The sequence below is a fragment of the Vicugna pacos genome, chromosome 8 (genome assembly GCF_048564905.1).
Source record: "Vicugna pacos chromosome 8, VicPac4, whole genome shotgun sequence".
Lineage (NCBI taxonomy): Eukaryota > Metazoa > Chordata > Mammalia > Artiodactyla > Camelidae > Vicugna > Vicugna pacos.
The window spans coordinates 10,025,383-10,045,441 of record NC_132994.1 but is presented as its reverse complement, the minus strand read 5'-3'; the positions used below and the strand labels follow the sequence as shown (position 1 = coordinate 10,045,441).

General features: G+C 43.1%; 1 protein-coding gene across 1 annotated transcript in view; it reads left to right on the top strand.

Moving 5' to 3' along the window:
• IMPG1 (interphotoreceptor matrix proteoglycan 1) overlaps positions 1-20,059 on the top strand; it is a 99,018-nt gene that overhangs the window by 44,812 nt on the left and 34,147 nt on the right. Inside the window, exons 8-11 of the mRNA XM_072966279.1 lie at positions 3,542-3,562; positions 5,135-5,382; positions 6,772-6,848; positions 7,733-7,815. Of these exons, the coding sequence (XP_072822380.1) occupies positions 3,542-3,562; positions 5,135-5,382; positions 6,772-6,848; positions 7,733-7,815 (429 nt within the window). The remainder of the gene's footprint in view (positions 1-3,541; positions 3,563-5,134; positions 5,383-6,771; positions 6,849-7,732; positions 7,816-20,059) is intronic.

Sequence of the window (20,059 nt, the reverse complement as noted above, 5' to 3'; positions counted from 1 at the left end):
CAATGTCATGAGGATTATCAGTCCCTTTTTCCCCAGTTGTTTAGCTCTGCCAAATCCTGAAATCTGCCTACATTTCAGATAAAGGGGTTGTCTAATTAGAACATGACTGTGGGTGATCTTCAAGGAGTAACACAGGAGTCCTACTGCTTCCTCCCTCCCAAGTCAGAAACACCGCTCTCTGCAGAGAGCTCATCCGCTGTCCTTGGCAATGTCACTAACGAACCTCCTAGGAAAACCCCTCAGCAGACACAGATCCAAAAAAGCGGCAGTTAGTTTCATTGGTGTCTGATTGCCTGGTTTCCTACCGAATGCTAAATATCATCGTCATTTAAGCAAATGAGGGTGACCCTAGGGAGACAGGTGAAACTAACAAAAAGGTGTACCTTACCTATGGGGGTAAGGGAGTTAGGTGGACAGGGCTAGTGATGGAAGTACCTTTTATATCACTTTGATACCTCACCATACTTTTATATCATTTTGGTGTCTGGACCATCGTCCTGTATTACCCTGCAAAAATTATAAAACTGAAATTTTAAATAGAAGACATGAAATCAAATATTACCCCGCTAACTCAGGGTTCCATCATGTTCCCACGGCGCTCCCACAGACAGGCCTTTTTCCATTAGCATCTCAACTCTCTAATGTGGGTTTAGGATTTGGGGCAAGAATTTCTGCATCTTTCTTTTAAATTCTCTTTATTCAGAACATCTACAGGTGAGGTCATACTTTTGTTTTGTTTTGTTTTGAATGTGTCACCGGGTATCTATCAGCCCTGCTGTGAGAAGAATGAGCTTCCATGTACCGAGAGGGATTTGTAAAATGGGAGAATAGTGTCTTAAAGCGGGAAGGTCCACAGCGCAAGAGCTCCACACAGTCGCTGGGAACAGCTTGGAGAGGGGACGGGGAGGAGCAGCGAGGGAGGAGCAGGAGGAGGGGCGAGGAACGGGGGGCGGGGGGAGCAGAGTAGGGGGGTCGTGGGGACGGGGGCCCACCTATTTATTTCTCTCAAAGCTATCCGTTCCCTCTGAGTTGTGTTAACTTCAAAGGAAGGAAATGTTGAACAGTGAAAGTTACAAAACCTGAAACCTTTAACGTTTACCAAAGCCGATTCGTTTTTATTTCAAGAGGCTGCTCCCCGGTAGTCCATGCGAAACCAGACGGATTAGAGAGAAATAAAAGGTGATAGGAGAATGTTCTGCATAGCCGGCAAGGTCTTCTGGATAAAGCACTGCAGCTAAAGAACAAGTTTTTATTTCAAAGCTGAAGGAAATGATAGGAACGGCTCTCTTGGTGAATGCTCAAATGCTCATTACCCCCTCCCTTCAAATAAGTGAAAAACTAACAATAAGGAAAAAAATCTGTTTCAGAAGAAGACCAAAATGTTAGGCGATGAAATTTTGCGAGGTAATTTGATCACATTTTCCCAATGATGTCCGTTACGGACTTAGTCGCCCAGAAAACATTTTTGACCCCTGAATACAATAAACAATATATTTATGAGTGAGGCAAACTTTTAATTATAAATAGCAGTGCAAAATATTGTCGAGTAAACTTTTTATGAAGGAAATTGTTCTCTCCTGGGACCAGATTCCCCACAGAAGACCTAAAACCCCAGGAGTATCATCTTTCTGTCAGCTTATTTGCATAAAACCTGATCTATAGTTTAGCAAGTACTTTTCTGTCAGTGGCATTTGATTCTCTCAACACAACTGCGAAGTAGTTAGGACGTCAGTTATTAACACAATTATAGAGATGAACCGCGAAAGGTCCACTTGAAATGTTGCTTTATCTCTTAAAGCAAATATGAGGAACTATTAACAATCATTTAATCCGGTCGGAGGGTACCCTCCTTCAAAAAGCTGTACACAGATCTCCACAGCAGCTTAATTTCGATTAGCCAAGAACTGGAAACAGCCCAAATGTCTATCGCCAGAGTAACAGACGAACTGTGGTATATTCTTTACCATAGACTACTACTCAACAAAAGAATGAACTATTGGAGTATAAAACAACAAGGATTCCTCTCAAAATAATTATGTTGAGTGAAAGATGCCAGAAAAAAAAGGAGTATGTTATCACTGTATTTGCATTTAACACCAGATAATGCAAACTAATCTACAGTGATACCAAACAGGTCAGTAGGTGCTTGGGGAAAGGGAGGCAGAAGGGGAGGATTACGAAGAGGCATGAGTACACTTGCGGGTGTGATGAATTTGATGGCAGCAATGGTTTAGTGGGTGTACAGTGTCAAATATATCAGATTGTACACCTGCAACAGGTGCAGTGTGCTTAATGACAATTCTGCTTCAATAAAACAATTTTTTAAATTAATAGTTCTAGGGTCTTGGGCCAGGAAGCCCACCCTTTCTCCAGAGCTTCATGGATTGCAAACTATTGCTGAAAACAAGCAAGAGGCAAACCCTGAATGAACATCTAGTTGGCACAGAAGGAAGTCTCTCTTCACAGAGCAGCCCTAGTTAGAGAGTCACAGATTCTCCTTTGCCTGCATGTAAAGAAAGCAGTAGCAGAGGTCACCCCGTCATGGTACGTCCAAAGACGAAAGTTGGATGAATTCATGGTTCAGGCAGAAAGAGAAACTCATATCCCATCACATGTGTAGAATGTCTTTGTCAGCAACTGTCATTTGAAATGTGAAGTGAGAAAACTGAATATAGCTTCTAAACTAAATTCCTATATATGCCCTGAGAAGTCCAAAATGTCTTTGTCAGTCTGGTAACCAAATGGCCTTTTTTCAGACACGAGCAGGTGCTGGGATGGCAAGATGAGCCCAGGCCTGAGGTCATGCAGGCTAAGGTTTGAGTCTTGGCTCTGGCACATTCCAACTGACAACTTTCCCTCTCTCTGCGTCTTCCCCGATCTAGAAAATGGGGATTGTGTTGTTGAAAGGACTAAATGAGGATGCATGCAAATTGCCTGTTAACAGACCACTCACTTGGTAAACAGGTGTTTGTTTTTCCTGCAACCAGTTCCACAGTGAATTGTACCGTTCCCTCAAGGCTCACTGGTTAAAGCACTTCGCAAAAGAATCAGTCAACAAACACCAATTCCAGGGTCCCGTCTAAGATCAGTTACCTTCAGGAATAATCTAATCATTTAATGCCATTCAGGGGATGGGAAATCCATTTATAAAATACTAAAAAAAAAAAAAAAAAAAACTTACTGACTCCATCACCAAACACCTAAGATGTATGGGATATATTTGCACCTTCTGTAGAAGGAATATAAGGAAATCAAAGATTTTATGAAGAAGATCAAAAGTACATGTAATCTTTGAACTAAGGTTCAAATCCCAATAAGAAACATCATGTAATACTGTTTACTTTCTGAGATTCACTTGGTTTTCAAAATTTCCTTCCAAATTCTGATGGCAGTTCATATGTTTCCTTCAAAGCTCTGGGCAAAACATGGAAGACAATGTAAAGAAATATTTTTTGTATATGAAATGATTCATTGAATGTTTTCATAAATTTCACAAAAATTCTTTCTTCTTTGCATGTTTCCTTTGTGTGATGAAATGAAGACCAAAGAAAGAAAAAGATGGGTAATTTGAACTTTTTTTAATGTTTTGAAATATAGTGCATTTCCCCCACACATTTACATGCTCATCTTTTACAAATTATTTTTACATGTAAAGCCTGGGATAAGCCAGTGACTCTTTATGGAAGTCTTATTTAAATGGGAGGAATTGATCAATTGCTCAGTAGCAGAAAAGAACTCTCAAATCAAAATCACTACATGAGATGAGCAGGTGAACAATGACTTGATCAGCGGAAGTGTGTTCTATAAAACTCAAAAGCTTTTCAAAGGAAAAACATAAAAACACAGAGCTGTGATGCAAGCATGTTTTAACAATTCCTTAAATGTCATTTGTGACGGGAAGTTGTCTGTCTGAACGCATACTCGTGTGTGCAACCAGCCTAAGTCTGGAATAAAGAAGAGAAACTAACTTGCCCCTTGGTTCCAAGGTCAGTTTGAATGGGGAGAAGGCCCCTTGTACCTTGGGGAGCTCAGTAGTAAGAATCCGGCTTTGGCTCCTGTGTTTGGTGAAATAACGAATTGTAAACTCGGATTGATTGTGTGACCTGAAGGACTGCCAAGATCACGCATTATCGGTTCCTACGGCTTTTAAAACGTTTTCGTATCCCTCTGTGTGGATTTATGGCATAAACTAGAAAGGAAAACCTGATCCTGGAGGACAGAGCTAGAGAGAACCCTATTTCACTTTTATCTGCAAAAAGGCACTGAATCAATAAGTATAATAATAAACGCAGTTAATCATGAGCTACTTCCCTTTCTCTTTTCTCACATCTTCCTTCTAAGATGTTATTTTTAAAGCAACTTGAAAGAAAAGATTTGTTTAATATAGAGTTTCATTTTTTAATCAAGAAATTCTTCTTGCTGGGGGGAGGGTATAGCTCAAGTGGTAGAGCGCACGCTTAGAGCGCAAGAGGTCCTGGGTTCCAACCCCAGTACCTCCATTAAAAATAAGTAAGTAAATAAAAACCTGATTACCTCACCCCCCCAAAAAAATTGTTATAAATAAATAAATAAGTAAATTACCTTCCCCCCCAGAAATAAACAAAAATGTAGGAGAAATATTTCTTGTAAAAAAGTAGAAAAGAAAAACCTTGAGAACTGAAGCTTTGACTCGGTTACAACACACATGTATTATCCCACTGCTTTATCCCGTGTTGCTATTTCACAGACTTTCCTAAAGGGGGTTATTTGTAGGGACAAAAAAGACAATTCATCCTTCTTGCTGATTGGCACTTATAAGACCACCAAAAACACTGGTCAATACCAGCAACTCTTGACAATTAACACTTTTCCACTAAAGTAAAAACCTATGGTCACTTGATGCAGTTAGTAGCCCCTCTACAAAGCTAGACTTAACTCCCATCCCAACCTTCCATTTCAGAACTAAAATATATGTCAGGTCTTTTCTACCTTTCAAATTTCTGATAAACATTGAAATTAGTTTCAAGTGTGATATTCTTTAGGAGCCCATCAGGAAAGAGGTTGAAACTGTCCACAAGCTTTGTAGCAACACAGTGACTCTTGACAAGGCATGTAACAACAGCTTTGGGTGCCCCGTGTCCTCTGCTGTCTACAGGTCCAGCTCCACCGAGATGCAGCTCACAGCCGTCTTTAAGCAAGACAAAGCAGAAATAAAAGGCCCTGCAAGTGATCGCCTATCTTTTGATTCCAACAAAATTGAAAGTGAAGGAGACCCCCATGGGACGGTGGAGGAGGACAAGCAGACGGAAATCTATCCCACAGCTTTGGAACTCAGAAAGCTGATCATCAGAGCGCTCGAGGAAGACCAGTCCTTGGACGTGGGGGCAATTCAGTTCATGGATGGTCAGTTGGTGATTCCACAGTGACAGAGAGACTAGGAGGCGTGAATGTTTCATGGGCACTGTCATTTTAACTTGGGTCTTGTAGAGTCAGTCATTTCTGTGATACATACATCATGTATGGCATCATCTCTGTCTCTCCTCACTCCCTCGTGGGTCTCATCTTTTGTGACCACTTTGCCTTTTGTGACCACTTTGCACCAACAGTAGCTCTAGGGGAGCCAAGAGCTTCAGTTCAGTCCAGCTCATGCACAGTCATCCAGTAAAGCCCAGGGGGAGAGATGAACCCAGGAACAGCTCTGTGCCCTTTGGTCAACCCAGATTCCCTCATCTAGTAAATTGGTCGGGTCTCAGAAGGAAACAGGTGGCACATTCGAATTGGGATAATTTGAGAAGAGTTTGATAAAGATATTGTTTATAAAGGTTTCCCTAATGCCCAGAGGAAAGGACAGTTCCCTGGGGCTAGAAGCCACAAGACCTCATCGCTATCTCGCAGCCTGAAGGGGTGCTTCATGATCTAAGACTTCCGGAAGACAGAGACTAAGGAACCCCTGACAGAGTCCATATAAGGCAACCTCCCGGGGCAGGGAGTAGTGGGGAGAGAAGAGAGTGGAGCTAAAGACGCCAACAGATAGTCAGGCAAACTCAGGATCCTGGAACTTTTCAGTACACCCAGTACTCTTGGCATAATCCACAAGCCCTGGAAATGCCCTTGCAGTGTGACACTGCATGAAACTAGCATTCTCTGTCAGACCTGTTTTTCTAGTTTGAATAGTCAAACTCAACTCTGGAAAATGTTACCAAGGTCCCTTGGGACAAGATGTAGGGCATGTCAGTAAGGATGTCAGTAAACATTAAAATCATCTTGGTTCACTTTTGAATTGCTAGGCTAGGCAAGGTGAACTTCAGACTCATCTCAGGGACCATGTGGCAGTCTGGGTTGGTCTTCCTGGTTGAGCCTTTTGAGACAGCTGAGAATCGGGCTTCAGGGTAGAAGTAGGTCTCACAAAGACTCACAAATGGTCCTTGGCTCAGGGATTTATTCTAGCCGTTTCCTTCTTTGTCGCCTTAGTTATATTTTCATCCCCACTGGTGTAGCCAGTCAGCCTGCCTGCTTGGGGTAAATGTGTAGAATAAAACTAAACACCCTAAAAATCCACCTTACTAACCATTCTCATCCCTAGACGTGCAAGACACACCCCTTGCATCTGTGCTTCAGTGTATCACTCAGATCAATGACCATTAGCTCGTTTGATGCTGGTTTCTTGATGATTTGTGCCACCACTCCTTAAGAAGTGATTACTGCCACATTTTACAGCCCTATTTTACTGTCCGAGCCACAAAAAAAAAAAAATGAAAGAAACACTTAAACCTTGTGATTTTTCACTCTCAGAAACTGTTGGGTCATTGCCAGACTTCCATCCTGATACCTCGTCAGTGCTGCCCACACTCCTTGCTGATATCACAAAGGTGAGTTTGTTGTCCTTTTGTTCTTCAAATAGGAACAAAGTCTCAAAACCTTCCACCAGAAAAAATCAGCTTGAAGACTGCACAGAACAAAATTTCCTTTGCAATCAATGCTAAACAGAATTCTTTTCTGTTTATTACTCGGTTACTCACTTCCAGTATCTGTGTTAATAAAATATAATGCAACTTGCATTTCAAATATCCTTAAATTCAAAGTTTCCTCCAACAGAGTTAGAGCTTTGTTTCAATTAGTTAGAATTTGCTGTTTTTGTTGAAACAAATACATGTTCATGAACTGAAATGAACACTTATAGCAGAATATATTATTTAACTTTGACTTTCCAAAATAAATAGAAGAGTAAACATATGTTAGTTACTTAGTTTGTTCTTAAGTCTTAAGGTCTTACCCATCTATTTACTTATGGGGTTTTCATAAGTATAAATGAATGTCTTAGGAAGTAAAGATAATGAATTCAGTAATAATTTTTGTATTTCATCTAAAGCTGTGTTCATTTAATTTATGCTGAATGTTGTCACTGGGGTGTTCATAAATGGAAGTGCTGATTAAGCTCTGTTCTCTTTTTAAATGAAAGAACTCATGAATTCTAACGTGATTGACGCTGTTTCAAAGTACTTCGGTTACTAGTTAACCCTACAGAGGCAGGCTCAATTAGCCAAGAAGCCAATTTTACTACTGTATCCATCGCACGCTTTTCTTTCCAAGACATGTTTCTAAAACCAGAACCTACATCGGAATCCACAATAGATTCAGGTCAACTACAAAATGATTTGCTTAAATTTAAATGAAAAGAAAAAAAGTACAGAGTATAGCCCTTCTCATATACAGAGCCCTTCTTAACATCTGTCTTTCTAAATTCATTCTTCAGGATGCTACTTTGAGCCCAGAACTTCCTCTTGGTCAACCCAGGCTTGAGACCATGGACAGAGCAGGACACGGTCTACCTGGTGAGTTCCTCCCCACAGAGTTTATCTGTGTTAGATGACAATATTCTCTTGGAGGATTCCATCTATGACCCTACCTCAAAGACCAGTGAGAAAGTCATCCTCGACCCGGGAGGTTTGCTCCCACCAGCGTTTCCAATAAAACCACCCTCTTCTGAGGAGGAGGTCGCCTCGGTGTCCTCCCCTCCACTCTCCTCCCCAGTCTCACTGAGAGCACTGACAGCCCTTTCCTGGTGGATCTGGTGGAAGACACTGAGACCACAGCAGCACCAACTGCTGCCCACACAGGACGGCCAGCTCTACTAGGCTTCAGACCTGAGAGTCCATCAGGACACGGTAGGTCACAAGGCCCACGTCCACGACAAGGGGCCATGGCGACAGAGGACTGCGCCCTTACAATCAGTGTTTGGGTTCCTATTCGCCGCATACAGGCTGACCACTGATACCGTCTGTTCTGCTAGGTGTATGGGTTTAGTGCCAATCAGCATGTGTGTCATCGATAAATAAGGATGTCAGTAAACATTGAAATCCTCCTGGTTTGCTTTTAGAGTTCCAAGAATGTTTACTTTTGAGGCAATGGGGTTAAACTTTCTCACAGTTAAAGAGACATCTTTATCAATATATGACGACCTTAAAAAAAAGAAACATTCTACAGAAGAGTCTTTTTTTTGGTACAAAAAGTAGCTGGTTTAGTGTCTCAAGACCCTCTGCTTCCCACTTTGTAGAGCTCTCTGGTGCAACTCTAAGTAGAAACGTCTTTAAGGAAGCATGAACCCCAGGATACAAGGCTGGTCAGGAGGCACTGTGATTCTAAGTGCAAATGCCAGTGGAGATTTCTTGTGGCTGATATTTTTCACAGAACTGTTACTGTCTTAGTTAAGGCTCTCTTTACAGAATTTTCCAGGTTTTAAGTGGTCTACCTCATTCCTGTTTTCCTCACAAACCTTGTGTGAAATTACGATGCAGTTTTACTGAATACAAGCTTTTCCACAAAAACACATACGGCTTGACCCTACACAGATTGTGTTTGGTTTGCATGATTACCAGTGAGCACACAGTAACTGCATGATACAGTTACCTATTTCGACATTACAAACCACCCCTGAAGTTAGTGCCTTGAAATAGCAGTCATTTATTTTGCCCATAAATCTGAAATTTGGGCAGGGATCAGCTGAGACAGCTCTTCTCTGCCCCATGTTGTCAGCTCAAGTGTGTTCTTATTCCTTTTTCTTGAACTGCACTGAGCACAGTGTCTGGCACATGCTGGAGTTTCATGAGTATCTGTTCCTTTTGTCAGTTTTATTGGGCCCGTCTGTGTTTCCAGTGTCAGACTGTAAACCCCTGGAGGATGCACCTGTCCCTGTGTCGGTCCTCATGCATCTCCAGAGACAGCCTCCCTTGAAAGGTGATATTCCTCATTGGCAAAGATTTTTGTCCAGACGAGAGCGCTGATTAACTGTAATCAGCCCCGCCACATGGGCCACATTAACCACCACACAGATTAAGCTGTGGGCATGAAGTGACACAAACAGGCAATAAGCCACTCTCCTAGCCAAAAAATTTGATATCCTCTCAGCCAGAAGGGCCTGACCAAGATGTTATTTAAACTGCTTCACTTCAGGATGAAAGGATAATAGTTAAGACTTGGAAAGAGTTGTAAGCAAAATTCAGTTGAACTCTAAACCACTGGGGTCACTATTTTTGCCTTTTCTTCCTTGTACATCTAAATCAAGGACCAAACAGTAAGTTTTCCTTGCAGAAATATGCTGCTTATAAAAATACTTCAGAGAGGTCCATGAAGAAAATATTATCTCAAAGAAGGAAGGGACAGCCATGCAGCAAAGATGTGTGATTACACTCCATCCCTAGGGCATCTTCACAAAGCCCTGAAAGAGAGAGAGAACAGAAAAGTAAATCGATATCCTTCCAGCTCTCAAATTCGATTATTCTAGATTTAACCCAGCTGTCAGGTGAGACAGTACTGTCTTCCAAATTTTATATTCAGAAAATTCAATGCCCTGCCCCCAGTTCGGGCAATTCTCAAGAAAACGTGCATTCTGATTTTCTGCCCCCAAATTCTGCTATTACCCCTCTCCCTGCTGCAGTGCTGTTATGCCCTCATTCTCTCAAACCTCTCTCTCCTTGATGACCACCCTTTTTCCAGGCTCTCCCCAACTCCCTCCTCAAGCTGTGATCCAATTTTTTATGCAGAGTAGTGGCCTGTTTAATCGCTTTTCCACATTTTCATGAACAGAGACCGCATGTTTTCAAGATAAATCCCGCCACTTCTGCAAGAGCAAAAACAGATAGGAGCAATTGTCTTGAGAAATTCCATCTTTCCCTTCCTTCCACACTCACAGTCCTTCACGTGGACACTCTTGCATACGCAGTCAGCTGAAGCCACATCTCAGCAACTTCATCTCACCTTAGGGCCCCCATTTCTCCTTTCCCCCCTCCTTGGGGGAGCTCTCTTTTTCCTCCATCATATCATATATGTTCATTCTCTGGTTTTACCTCATATGGCACTAGGAGACTTGGGTGTCCCCACGGGCTCCCTATAGCTTCTCTGCACATCTTTAGATGGGAGATTGGCCGCCATGTAGGTGAATTCCAGGGGCACCACAGGCCACCAATCCAAGCAAACTCTTCATGTGCCGGCAAACCACAGAGTAGAACGGATTTCAACAAGTTCACTTAACTAGGACTGGGATGCTGGGATGCTGGGATGCTGTGCTCATTTATTTGCTCATTCAAGAAATATTTATGCTCTGCTTATTAGGTACAGGGGATAAAATGGTGGGGTAGACAAAGTATATCCACTCCATGACTGTTATGGTTAGTGTCCCCCAAAACAGACCCTGTGATGAGGATTTGATTAAAAGGAGTTTGTTTCAGAGGTGATCCCAGGGAACCCAGTAAAGGAACAGGGAACTGAGACAGGGAAGGGAAGGAAGCGAATACAGCCCCCTGACCCCTGCAGCTCACCGGCAGTGTGCTGGTCAGTGTTCAACAACCAAGCTCAAAAACAAAAACAAAAAAAACAAAAAAACTGGGATCCATATGCATACAGAAGTTTATCATGAAATGTTGCTGATACAAAGGCTGTGTTGATACAAATCCACAAACAATAAAATATACCTATTCTTTATGATCAGTTCTGCATAGCCGATTGGCCCTCCTAAAGAAGTAGTATTTAAAGTGACATCTGAATGGCAAAGGCAAAAATAGCAACTGGGGAGGGAGTGGAGAAGGATGTTTTGGGGAGAAGGAAGTAGCCGAAGCTGGAAGTAGGTGGTATACTGAAGGAAAGTGGAGGAAGCCAGTGTGGCTGGAGCACAAAGGGGTTGGAAACTGTTAGAGAGAAAACCGTGAAACCCCAGAAACTTCAGGCTCTATGAGCTCTGTTAAGAACATTGGAAGGGCGTAAGCATGGGAAGTACACATCAGATTTGGGTTTAAATAGATCTCCGGCTGTACTGTGGGAAATTGGCTGGAGGTGGGCAAGTGCGAGCAATCAGAAGAGCCTTCACAGCAATCCAGGCTGGAAACGTGGATGGTCTGCATTGGGGTGAGAGAAGGGGAGAGGGATGAAAGCGAGTGGATTTGGGTGGTATTTAAGAGGTAAAACTGTTATGAAGCATTCTGAAGCCACGAACGGTTTCGGCAAGAAAGCTTGCCCTGGTTAATTAATGACCAATGTCTGTTAGAGGCTCATTAATGGGTAGAGGGTTATACGTGTCTGCATGTCCACACTAGGTGAGGGAGCTGGTCTCGCGATGCTTTCAGATGTCCTTCCTGTTACCACTTTACTGTCATGCGACCAGTGAGGACATCCTGGGAGATGCCAGACTTTGCTGGTTCTCAGACCTTTGACATGCTCACTGCCATCACCTCCATCCGTTTTTGTTGGTTCATATTTACATAAAGAGGAAGATTGGTAAATATCCATTCATCCAATGCTTTTGATTGGTCTGTTGAGTATTTGACAGAGAAGAGAAAAGGAGAGGCTGATAAATACAGAAAACTGTGCCACATAAACAGGTAAACATACTGATTCACAGGGACTCAGGACTTCTCCTCATGTCCTGCTTTAGGAAACTATCTCCAAGATCACTTTACATCTACAGAGCTGATAGCACCTGTGGGAACTCGATTCTCCAACAGATCCCAGGTTAGAGATTCCGGTCCAAAAGGGCGGTGAGGGATCTTGTCCCACGTCTAGTGCAAAGCTTTCGGGGTATGAAGGGGCCAGAAGCACAGGAAGAGGGGAGGAAAAAAGGGATACAAGAGACGTTATTATAAAATAAATTAAAATAAAATAAAATAAAATAAAGCCAACTACTTTGGCTAATGGCGACTGGAGAACGCCTCTCCGGTCATCTGTGTTATACATGAGACACCAAATTTCTTCTCACCCTCGAGTTTAAAACCTAATGGAACACATATTCTCTCTCCCTCCCCACCTCTTCCCCTCCTTCTCTCTTTCTTTGACAAATCAGCACAAGTCAGAGAATAGGGGTTTTCAAATAGGCGTTGGGAAGGCCTCACTTAAGTGGTTGGAATTTTACACAGAGATAAGTTAAACGTTCAGTACGTGTGTTAGTCAGGGTCTGCAGAGAAATAGAACCAACTGGAGGGGTGCGTGTGTGTGTGTGTGTGTGTGTGGAGAGAGAGAGAGAGAGAGATTGATTTTAAGGACTTGACTCGTGCAGTTGTGGCAGCTGGCAAGTTCAAAGTCTGCAGAGTAGGCTGGCAGATCAGAGACTCGGGGGAGAAGCCCGCTGACAGAAATCCCATTTCCTCTGAGGAGGTCAGTTTGTCGTTTTCCTTTTTTTAAATTAAAGGCTTCAACTGATTGGACGAGGCCTTCTCACATTGCAGAAGGTAATCTGTTTTACACAAAATCTGCTGATTTAAATGCCAATCTCATCTAAAAAATACCTCCAAAGTACCAGCTAGAATGATGTTCGACCACATCCCCAGGGACTGTGGCCTAGCACACCTGACACATAAGATTAACCATCATAGTAGGTCTTGAATGAGCTTAGCATAGTAGGTAAAAAACAGAGGGTGCTCTGTACATTAGGTCAGCAGGAAAAAATGCAAAGCCAGGACTAGAACAGGCAGAATCAGGCCGTAATTTGACAATTCATCTGGTGCAGCGAGAAAGCAGGGCTTCCTGACGGTGTACCTGTAGTCATAATGTGAACGGTGTGTTGTCATTAGTGATTGGAGTTTGGGTTGGTGTTTGTGGAGTCGGAAGGAGCCCAGGGTAGAAGAGGGGGCAGGAAATAAACAGTACAGGTAACGTTGTTCAGAAGAAAACCCTGAAGAGTGAGGCTCCGGGGTGACAGGGGCCAGGTGGTCAGAGTGGCATCTGACCAATTCTGTAGCCACCCGATTCCACCATGTACCCCTTCTCGAGTGACTGGGACATGGCGTATTCATAGCTGCAAGGACTTCTGTCTCATGTCCCCTTATCTTGACCCACACGAGGTAACATCAGGATTAGGGCAGGAAGGCAAATGATCTTCTGATCCTCTTTTGCCCCTTTTTACAGAGTGTAAGGCACTGGTTGTGTAAATGGCTTGAGACCAGAGCATAGTCAGGCGCAGAGAGGTCACTTTTGAGACTCTGGGGAAGAAATGTTCCCTGGGTCCTGTTATGGAGAATCTCAGGTTTACAATCTGATCATCATTTTCATCAAAGAAGGAGCTCTTGCATTGAGGAAAAGTGACATTTTAGCAATCCTAAGGTAGAACTTGCCAGAGCATTTATAAGGAAGTTGGGAGTTATGGATAGAAACTGCATGAACATTTCCTTCGTTTTTGTTTTAAGAAATAAAATTGCATTTCCAAAGGTATCATAGATTACAAATTGCATGCAGTAGTCAATTTATAGAAGGGAGTCCACACAGGCAACAGAGCAAACCAGCATTGTCCTGTACCTCTGCTCAAAGTGACAGGTACCAGCATCCATCTGACCTTAGAAATGTAAATGTCAGGGGGTTACCAGGGGGGGAATGTCGGATGGGGGAGGGATAGAGTAGGAGTTTGGGATTAACAAATACACATTACTATACACAAAATAGATAAACCACCATGATCTACTGTATAGCACAGGGAACTATACCCAATTTCTTGTAATGAGACATAATGGAGAAGAATCTGAAAAGAAAAAAATGTATATGTATATGTATAACTGAATCACTTTGCTGTACACCTGAAACTAACATCATAAATCGACTACACTTCAATTAACAAATGACAATTTTTTTTAATGTAAATGTCAGGAAAATGGAAACCTCATCTTAAAATAGACCCCTGCAGTAATCTCAGAGAGAATTGAACATCTTTTGATCACTAAGTAAACCGAAAGATAAGAGGATTTCCTTCTACTTCTATTTTTTTTTTTTTTTTGGCTTGGCAATGAATGAGATAGAAAAATAACAACTCTCTCATGCTCCTTGGCAAGTTCTCCGTATTGTCAGGTTCAGTAAAATCCTTGCCAGAGCATATATATTAGGTTTATGCTATTTGGAATGTTGAAACAGGTGCTCATCCACAGAATTTTAATAAAATGCTCACTAAGTATCATTCAAACTCAGCATTTACAAAACTTACCAAACTTCGCTTATAGATGAAACAAATGAAAGCATTTGCAGAGAGATAAATGAATGCATTGGTTTGTATTTAAGTGCATGTTTAGAGTTGAAGAAAATGTACCTCTTTGGGTTCTCAATCCAGACCTTCACTCTGCAGGATGACAAACTCCCCATGGATTTGAATCAATGAAACATGGGAGTTTGCAATAATTTTAGTCTGGCCCTTCGATTGTATATTTGTGACATTCTTGAATGATTTTTCAGTCCATTTCTTCAACCTTGAAAGCTGGGGTGACTCAAGGGTGCTACACAAAAGAGATGCACCACTTTTTGTTTTAAGGATCTTTTGTGTGTCAAATGCAAGGAGAGGTAGTTGGACAGGATGGTTTACAATATTCAAGAAGCAGAGCAGGAATTATTATAGCTGGGAGATCCGGGCAGTGGAGAGGAGGAGGAAGGCTGGGAGACGGAAAGGGGGCAACTGAAGTACCTTAAGGAGCCCTATAGTTGTGGGAACTGTTTGTTTAATTGTGGGATCTGGAGGGCAGCCAGAGAGAAGCTGCATGGGGATAGAGACCTAGGGACCAGGACAGTGGTGAGAGGTGCCGGCCAGCAAGAAGGGACATGTATCATCAGTGCTGGGGGTGCGGGCTCCCTGACAAGGAGCTGGGGCTGCCTGGACCTGCGCCCTAGGAGAATGCACTTAAAGAGTAAAAACTGATTAGGGACCAAGGGTGGGAAGGAGCACCTACTCCACAGGGAATGGAGGAAAGCTAAACTGATTCAAGGAGGCAGAGTCACCCTTTGCAGTTGGACAAAAGTGCACTGCTACTAGGCTGTGTAACTGCAATCTGCCAACTTTCTTACAAACTGCTTTTGTGATCCCTGCATTGCTCTGAGAAGCAGAATATTTTGAACGACTGTCCAAGCAAATGAGAGTGAGAATCCTCAGCAAGACTTTAGTGTCAGACCAAAATCCAGACAGAAGTCCTCCCCATCTTCCTGGGGGATGACAGGGCGGGAGGCTCCCTGCCGTGGGAGGCGCTGGCTGAGGGCTGGGCTCTGCTCCACCCCAGCTGAATCCTTTCCCTAACGCCCTTCCCAAGGAGGTTCTTCAGAGCCCAGGGGGAGTGAAGCATAAGCCAGGAAAACCAGGAAACTGGGGCTGCAGTACCTAGATTCCAAACACCTTAATATTCGTGGTGGAAAATGGAAGCTGCTGCTTGGCATGATTGACTTGTCAGTGCCCTTCATTCCTGGTGAAAACAGAAAAAAGAAAAAGAAAAAAAAAAGACCTTGAGAAAACTTTTCCGAGACAAAACTACATTAGAAGTCTCACTTCCGGAGCAATGGGATCCATTGTTTCATCATATAGGAAAGAGATGAACCCCTTTTAATTCCATGAGACTCATCTGAGGTTTTGCTGGGTTTTAGGCTTGTTTTGTTTGCTTTGTGGAGTTTTTTTTATTGAAATATAATTAATCTGCAGATCCTGAACTCCTATTTTGTCCCTCCCCGCCTTGCATTTGTTTTTTCAGCCTTCACACAGAAGGGAATGAATTTCTCAATTCATTTTTCCCCGGGGAAGTCTCATTTTCTCTCCTTATGGCAAACATTTTCTGCTTCCTCTTTCGAAGCAGAGGCCAGGTCAGAGATCCAGTTTGACAGAGGATGCAGTTTATAGCAATAACCCTGCGAAGTATCTTTCAGCCCTCTTTGTCGATACATCGATACCCACCGTGCTTGATCAGGACAAGTTACAGGACAGCTGTCAATCTCTTCGACTCTAGGGCCACTTTCCCAATTTCAAGTTTTCTTGGCAAACCCATGCTCTACAGTAAGTATCTTTATGCCGATTCCCATCTAGAACCTTTTCTTTCGGGGCCTCACCACCAATTCAGAGCCAATTTGCCCAGGATTCAGTCGACCTGGTTTTTTCCCTCAGACTTTATTATAATAATTATTAAGACCTTGAGTCCACCCTGGGATGTTTTTTCTCTCAACTCCTTAGAATCCTCCTTTTGTGAATTCCTGCACAGACTGCCTGGCCTTTTCTCTTTCTTCTTCCTCTCAACCTAATCTCATGGAGGTTGGCATTTTTAAAGGCAAACAATGGACAACATGGGGCTTTACATAGAGTTGTATTTTTTTTAATAACTTTTTCTATTTAGTTCAAAACATGGGAGGATATTTTGCTAAGTGTATGCAGGGGTGCACATTTTTCCCTTTGCCTCAGAACCCAATAGGCCCAGCACTAGCAGAACTGAGTCTTGCTAAAATTGTGTTCTCTGAGCAGAACTGCTCTCCGAGCTTTGTGGTGCCGGGTCACGGCATAGTAGGGTTGAAGTAGTCCAGACAACAGCATAAACAATACGGATAGCTTATACGGATAGCAAAAGGTTTGTTGTAAATCACTAAAGCATTATTTTGGATGAGAGTGTATTAATTTTTCCATGCATTCATTGAAATATAAATACTTTTCAGTAGGGTTCTGGAATCCATGTTTGATTTTTTTTTTCTTCCCTGATAACCTAGCCTGTCCATTTAAGATTATAATCCCTGATCTGATCCCAGCTGGAAAATCCTGGCTGCCTGTGCATTGTCCCTGGATTGGCCAGTCGATTCTGCTGCCTTCTACCTCCTCATCCATCCTGAAGCCGTGTCCTGGGCCCCTGTGCTCCCTGCCCTCTGCATCCCCTCTGCTGGGGCCAGCTTTTCAAAGTCCCTTTTTGGTGGGAACGATTCTTCCTAAACTGACCTGTAACAGTCAGAATCTAACCAGAAAAGAACAGGCATCAGGTTGCCACTCTTATAGGTCAAAGCAGCCAAACAGCAGCAGTTTTGACTAGCTCCAAATATTATTTACAAGAAAGAGAATTTAATGTAAGGAATATGTTAGGTGGCAGAGGAGCTGAGAAGCCAGACAGGAGAGAGAGGCTATCCGCAGACTAAAAAGAGCAAGTATATCTACCCCCCACCCCAACCCCAACCCCAACCCCAGGCTTGAGAGACAAAAGTTGGAGGCAGTTATCACTGGGATCCAGGGGCCAGCTCACCCGAGGGAAGCTGGAAGCCTAGAACACCTGTCCAGTGGGAGCTGGAGACACAGAGGAGAGAGAATTGTTGCAAGAGCAGGGAGTTGGGGCGTGCAGGGAGGAGCAACATGTTGGCCAATCCCAGCCAGAAACCGGATGGTACAGAGGCCTTTGAAATGGCACCTACAGGGTTCAGCACCCCAGCACCACCTCCCTGGAACAGAGCAGAGGGCAGGGCAAGGAATGCCTGAGGGATCAGTTCAGAGCCCAGATCATAAGGGGTCCCATTGTTAACGGATGGAGGGATCCCTTAATTAGGAAGTTCTTGCCACCGCTGTGGAAGAATTCGCACAGCCGCGGCAGAGGGACTAAGTGAATAGCTGCTCTACTGCTCAGAAGGCGAAATGGAAGGAAAGTGCTCAAGCAGAGAGAAGGCAAGAAAAGCACTTGACCCTGGAAGAGGCTCCCGAGCAGGGAGCCGTCTGCCAGGATGGGCAGTAGAGACAGCTCCGGCTTTGGTCAGGCCACGTGGACTTTTATGGGAGGCTTCTGCCTTCATGTCCTCCTTCCGGGTGTGCTGGAGCCAGTCAGTCCTCAGATGGGCTATTCAGTCCTTGTATGGGCTTTTCTGATTGTTGTCATGGCAGTTGTCACTATCTTGGCGCTGGTGGGTGGGTGTGTCACTTTGCATGCTAATATATTGCAATGAGTGTGTAATGAGGCTCAAGGTCCCCTGGAAGTCAAATCCTCCACCATCTTGGGTTGGGTTCTAACCAGTTCTTGTTTCTTCTCTGCAGCTGCCTCCTGAGACTTAGATAAGAGTAATCGAGGGAGGGGCAGGGGTATGACCCTGGGGCCAACAGCCTTGGTAACAAGAAAGCAAGCTGCTTTTAACCAAAATGACTGCAATCTGGTGGACCCAGCATCCACCCCCGCCCCAAAAAAGAATCTCCAAAGATTTTGTTCAGCCATGAAAGTTTTAAAGGGAAATGAAGGAATAATCTCAGTTAATAGCTGAGCTAGGTGGTCAAAGTTGTCTTCCCCCAGTGCCTGTAGGCTTGTCCTGATTAACTGCTTGAGCCTGCCCTTCTGCGACTGAGGGAGGCCTGGGGGACTCAGCTTTTCTATCAACTTGTGGAGGCGGCTTCACAGGGTCCTGCTCCCTTTCATCATCATCCGGTAGCAATATGGAACTTGTGGTAACATCACGAAACATTGCTCAGCCAGAACCAACCAGGGGCTCTTGCTGTCCAGTCACTTCATTTCCAGTATTGTGGGAACACACAGGTCATCGTACTTTAGAACCATACCCTTATTATTTACACTTAATTAAAAACAGAAGGCTGTCTCCCTATGTGTTAAGTAATTTTTTCACTTGCAACAGAATTGCTTTTTTTCCCAGGGAAACAGCTCCTTGTGTACCTAAATCTGTCCATTTCTATAAAGTAATAAACAGCAGATTCACCCGGGATAGTCCTCATGGCTGCTGACACCTTCCTGATGTAGTTACCCATCGCAGCTGCCCTTGAATGGAAGCAATCTCACTCCATCTTTTGACATCAGCTCTTAGCATTATCTTGTTTTCCTCTCCAGGGACACTCTCTGGATGAATGGATGGATAAAGGGATGGATGGATGAGTGATGGAAGATGGATGGATGTTAATGATAATGATGATGTCCCTGGATTTTCCATCAGGGGAGGCACCCTGCATTTCTCTTGGTGGCCGCTGGAGTCATAAAGTGCCACGATTCATACATGATGCATACATGAGTCATAGATGCAAAATGTGAACCTCCTCAGTGCAACACTTTATCTTCAAACCATGAAGTGTTAAATTAAAAGTAGAAAGGGATGATTTGCCCAAAAAGATATTCATGATTCAGGCATTCCTCACTGCAGGTGAGGAGAGTTTGAATGCATTTTCTTTATTCAGATAATAAATAATGAACCGTTGCCTGAGTTATTCAGATTCTGTAGTTAATGTTACATTCCCTCTGCATTCAGCCTTTGCAGGATGCTGTAAATCCTTCCCCACCCCTACCCCCTACAACCTCCTATAGAATTGAATTTTTTTATGGCTTAATGTTAATATATGATTAGGTTCTGATTTCTTCAAATATAGTTCATTACTCTTAATAGATCTTGCAAAATGTTCAAAAATCCGTTGTAAAATAAAAGCAGATGAAATATCATATTTTAAGTACAGTTGTCAATACCAGGGGCATGAAATTAACCAGGCATCTAACACGCTAAAGGCAGTTTAAGTGCTCTTTATGGATCACTTAAGGATGAGTAATGCTTAGAAATTTGAGTCTGAAATAGCCCTAACTGGAGCTATTAAAATATTTCCCCAGAAGTTCTTGCTTCTAAACTATCTTTTAAAAACAGAAATTTAGAACCAGTCTCTTGCATTCTTTCCTTCTTTACACGTAATGATTCCCCCTAGCTGATAAAAATATGATATTCTTTAGTAATGTCTTCAAAGTATGTATTTACAGAACCAGCTTACAGAATGCACTGAGGCAGGAAGTGATTGTTTTAAGGGGCTGAAATACAAATATCTTCTTCAATGGTAATTTGGCAAAAACCCCTCATACCAGTTCTCTTCCTG